General features: G+C 44.7%; 1 protein-coding gene across 1 annotated transcript in view; it reads left to right on the top strand.

Moving 5' to 3' along the window:
- The window catches only part of LOC106528967 (single-minded homolog 1), a gene marked incomplete in the record, with an annotated part of 15,125 nt that extends 10,981 nt beyond the window's left edge, over positions 1-4,144 (top strand). The window contains 3 exon segments of the mRNA XM_014024261.1: positions 932-1,088; positions 1,175-1,562; positions 3,120-4,144. Of these exon segments, the coding sequence (XP_013879715.1) occupies positions 932-1,088; positions 1,175-1,562; positions 3,120-3,862 (1,288 nt within the window).
- Between the last annotated feature and the right edge of the window lie 6 nt (positions 4,145-4,150).

The raw sequence follows: 4,150 nt of genomic DNA, 5'->3' as shown, positions 1-4,150 counted from the left end.
TAATAAGAATAATAATAACCATTCTGTTATGTTTGTTTATGTGAACAGCAATAATGTTCCTGCATCAGTTTGGCCCAGGGAATGTTTAATCACGCTACAGTGTCAAAAACCAAAAGAAATCCCCCAAAACATTTTTATGTCTGATTATTAATCCCATTATTAACTATTTCAATCAATATTTGTGCACCGATGGGTTTTTTATGTCTCATATAATGGATTTATGAGGACAATTAACTCGTTTTGCATTAAAAAATTAAATCATTTTATGTCCGCTGTAAAATCCTACACACAAAAAAAACACGATTATACATTAAATTCATATTTGTTTTTATTTTATTTTATTTTATTTTTACATTTTGTTCTGTGTAATATGTGGGGAGTCGCAATTATGTAAAATAAACCATTTTTAATTTTATATGTTGATCATACTTATTAAGACAAACAGAAAAATACTTTACACTATTAAAAAAATTAAATTAAATTTAAAACGGATCAATTTAACCTGCAAAATAACAGAAGGGATAACAAGCTTATTTCTTGAAACTCAAAAAAATCCATCATTTTGCATCAGTTGTTGGAAACAGTTTTGAATTGATTCTTTTTGTATTTATTTAATAAACTGCAGAACTTTAAAAAGGATGTTCAGTATTTTACACACCTCTGTTGGAGAAGAACCATAAAACACACTGAGCTGCATCTGTTTGTATCAAAGGTGTTGCGCAAAATCATGAATCAATGCTTGAATTTGATATGTAAGAATTTAATTGCACATTTCTTAAAATTGGATTTTATATAGAATCTTATAACAATAAATTATCCATATTTTACCCAGGTCTGCAAGCTAAACAACACAATAACATAAAAACATGTATTCTGTGTAAAACAAAACTTCCCTGTTGATCGTTGGTATTTATTTTATGTTTTATAAAAGGGACACTGAGTATAAGGGAATGCAACTATCTTTGGACCAAATGAGCCCCACCAAACCAGCTTTTCCATATGCTGACAGCCACAACGAAGACAGGAAGAGCTCCAAGACTCGTCTGACCCCGTCAAAGGCTAAAGCCAGAGTGTCGCCTTATCCACAGGTACAGGAATGCTTCGCTGAATTAAATAAGCTCATGTATTTGTTAGTGATTGAATATTTCAGAACTGTGACTGTGTATCTTTCCAGCAATTTTCAGCTTTCAATCCAGATCGCTCAGAATCGGACCAAGACAGCCAGTGGGGAGGCAGCCCCCTGACCGACTCGGCCTCTCCGCAGTTGTTGGATCCCAGCGAGGCAGCTGAAGCATCCTGTGCCTACAGAATCTACCCAGACTCGGGCTCCCTGTGCAACGGTCTGGGTTTATCCGAAGAGGATCTCGCCCGCGCCCAAACCCGTCCTCACTCCACCACCTGCGATCGCGTCCGGTGCCAAAGCGGCCGCTATTTTCTGGGAACGCCTCAGTCGGGCAGGGAGATGTGGTGGGACACCACACGCTCTGTGCTCTCACTCCCAAAATTCTCGGCGGAGAGCAGCGAGGGCTATGAAATCACATCCTACCACGGCGCCATTCACGGTGAGGTGTTAGGGTTGAGACCGCAACCATCTGTCTCTGAAAATACTCCTGGCCTTGTTTCTCCTGGTAGCTGTTTTCCAAATGTTATTATGGGACATGCTAAGTTGTTTACGCCGTCCCTTGCCAGTGAGCCGATTGCTACCATCTGTTCAGAAATTGCATGCAATTGAAAGCCAAGTTATTTCACATTTCACATCCTCAAACAGTAAAACAACCCCCACTGAGCGTCTGCCAAGACATCAGATCATGAGTCCATATGCACCGAAAACAAAATCTCACACATTAACCGTGTGTGCATCTTTTAACGGACTGCGTTTATTACCTCCACCAAGGGCAAGGTAATGTTGTCAGTTGCGTATGTATGTCTGTCTGTCTGTCTGTCTGTCTGTCTGTCTGTCTGCCGGCCTGTCTGTCTCTCTGTGGACAACATTACTCAAAAACTTGTGGACGGATTGTCATGACATTTTTAACACATGTGTGTACTGGGCCAAGGAACACACCTTTAAATTTTGGTGATGTTCTGGATCACGATGCGGATACAGGAATTTTTTTTCTTTTAACACTCTGACATCGGCAAAGCTGTGATGCTTTCACAGGGCTTCTGTAAAAAACAGTGAGCTGGATTGGACAGCACGGACTTCAAACTTTATAAAAGTAATGTTAAAACCACATTTAATGATGAATAGTTTTTGCCATAATGTGTGCATTTCCAGAACGTTTTGTGACCAGGAAGTGCGTGACTGTACCATGAAACCTATTTTTCCCATTTCCTCAAACACACCACATTTCTGAAACAAGTAATCAAAACAGTTTCTCTCTACTACCGGGGCGGCTGTGGTGTAGTGGTAGAGCAGCCGGCTTTGGGACCCGCAAGTCCCAGGTTCGACTCCCCACCATACCCATGCCCATCCTTGGGCAAGATACTCAACCCCAATGCCTCTGATGTGTGTCCTATCAGTGTATGAATGTGATTGGCACTGATTACTTTCCATAGTTGATTTTACATGTTAGCTTTGTAGGAGATCTGATAGAGTGCTGTGTGAATGGATAAATGAGGACACAGGTTGTAGTGTGAAGCGCTTTGAGTGTCCTGGTTGGGTAGAAAGGCACTATATAAGTACAGTCCTTTACCATTTACTAGGCTTGTAAACAGAGAGTTTACCTCAAAGTTTGGAGACGGGGGAGCCAGGAAGCACTTTATAAAGAGAGTCAAACCATTACAAACTCATACAACGGGATAAAACAGATGTTTTACATGGTGAAATGTGACTGATGAAAACTTAGGAGCTTAATCCCACACCAGTTTGACCGTGAATAATGTCGGGTGACGAGTCTGACTTTTTTTTCACATTGGACTCCACCGGGAAGAAATCCCGTGCATACTGCCTGCTTAAATGTTCACCACATCAGAATATATTCGGCAAATGTGTTTCCATCGCTGCTTTTGCGCATTAACTCACAGGATGGGGGAATTGGTCTTGGTGGAGGTTTGCGCTCTCCGAGTGCTTCTAGTTTATTTTGCTGTCCTGACATGTGGCCACTTGTTTGTCTGTGCAGGACGGGGCCACTGGGATGACGACAGCGTCGTCAGCTCACCTGACGGGGGCGGATCCACCAGCGATTCCGGCGAGCGTTACCACGGCGAGCAGTTCCAAGCGAGCCCCCGAGAGCCGAGCAAGATGGAGACCCTGATCCGAGCCACTCAGCAGATGATTAAAGAGGAGGAGAGCCGTTTGCAGCAACAAAAGGTTCTTTTGGACGTCTCTGGACTCAGCAAAACTCACAGTCCATGTTTCTCCTCCTCCCTACCCCACCACTCCCAGATCCCCATGTCCAGCGTCGTGTGCCGGGGTCCGGGGGCCCCGAGCATTGACCTCTCCTACGAGCGCCTCCACCACAGGGACGGCGTCAAAGCGCTCGGACCTCATGACAATGACGAAAACACGACTAGTCCTGCGTCTCTGTCTCGCCTCAGCAGCCCCGGCTCCGATGGAATCCCCAGATCGGGTATTCCCCTCACCAAAGACTACATCCCAACGGATCTGTCCCCCCACCCCTCCCAGTCCCAGGCAAGTCCGCTCCTCTATCCAGTCCAGGAAAGGCAGCCGCTGGACAGGCAAGCAGCCTACGCCTTGGCCGGGTATTCCCTGGAGCACCTCTACGACCCGGAGAACTTGCGAAGCTACTCGGGCCTGGCGTGTGGAGGGGTTCAGTACGACGTGGCTTCTCACGTCAGGATGCAGGCTGAGCAGATCCAGGGACACAAGGCCACCTCAGTCATCATAACCAACGGCAGCTGACGATATCTGGTSCAGATAGGACATGTTGTCTAAACACGGATGCTGGAGTTGGTGGTGATGCAGGAGCAGGTGTTTGAAACTAAAACTGACAACAGGAGTCGAGGCACCTGTGTTGGACTGATGGTGGTCCGTTGAACTCGACTTTTAAAGACCGGGCCTCCTTTCTTTATTCTCAGAGGATGTTATTTCAAAAGGAACTAGTGTTTAGGAACAATAATTTGATATGCCACCTGACGAGGTTTGCTCCATAACAGGAAAAAGCTGTACTTTATTAGTGGTGTACGACCC

The sequence above is a fragment of the Austrofundulus limnaeus genome, unplaced genomic scaffold, assembly GCF_001266775.1.
Source record: "Austrofundulus limnaeus strain Quisiro unplaced genomic scaffold, Austrofundulus_limnaeus-1.0 Scaffold414, whole genome shotgun sequence".
Taxonomy (NCBI): Eukaryota; Metazoa; Chordata; class Actinopteri; order Cyprinodontiformes; family Rivulidae; genus Austrofundulus; species Austrofundulus limnaeus.
The sequence above is the reverse complement of the archived record's forward strand: the minus strand, read 5'-3'. Positions and strand labels throughout refer to the sequence as shown.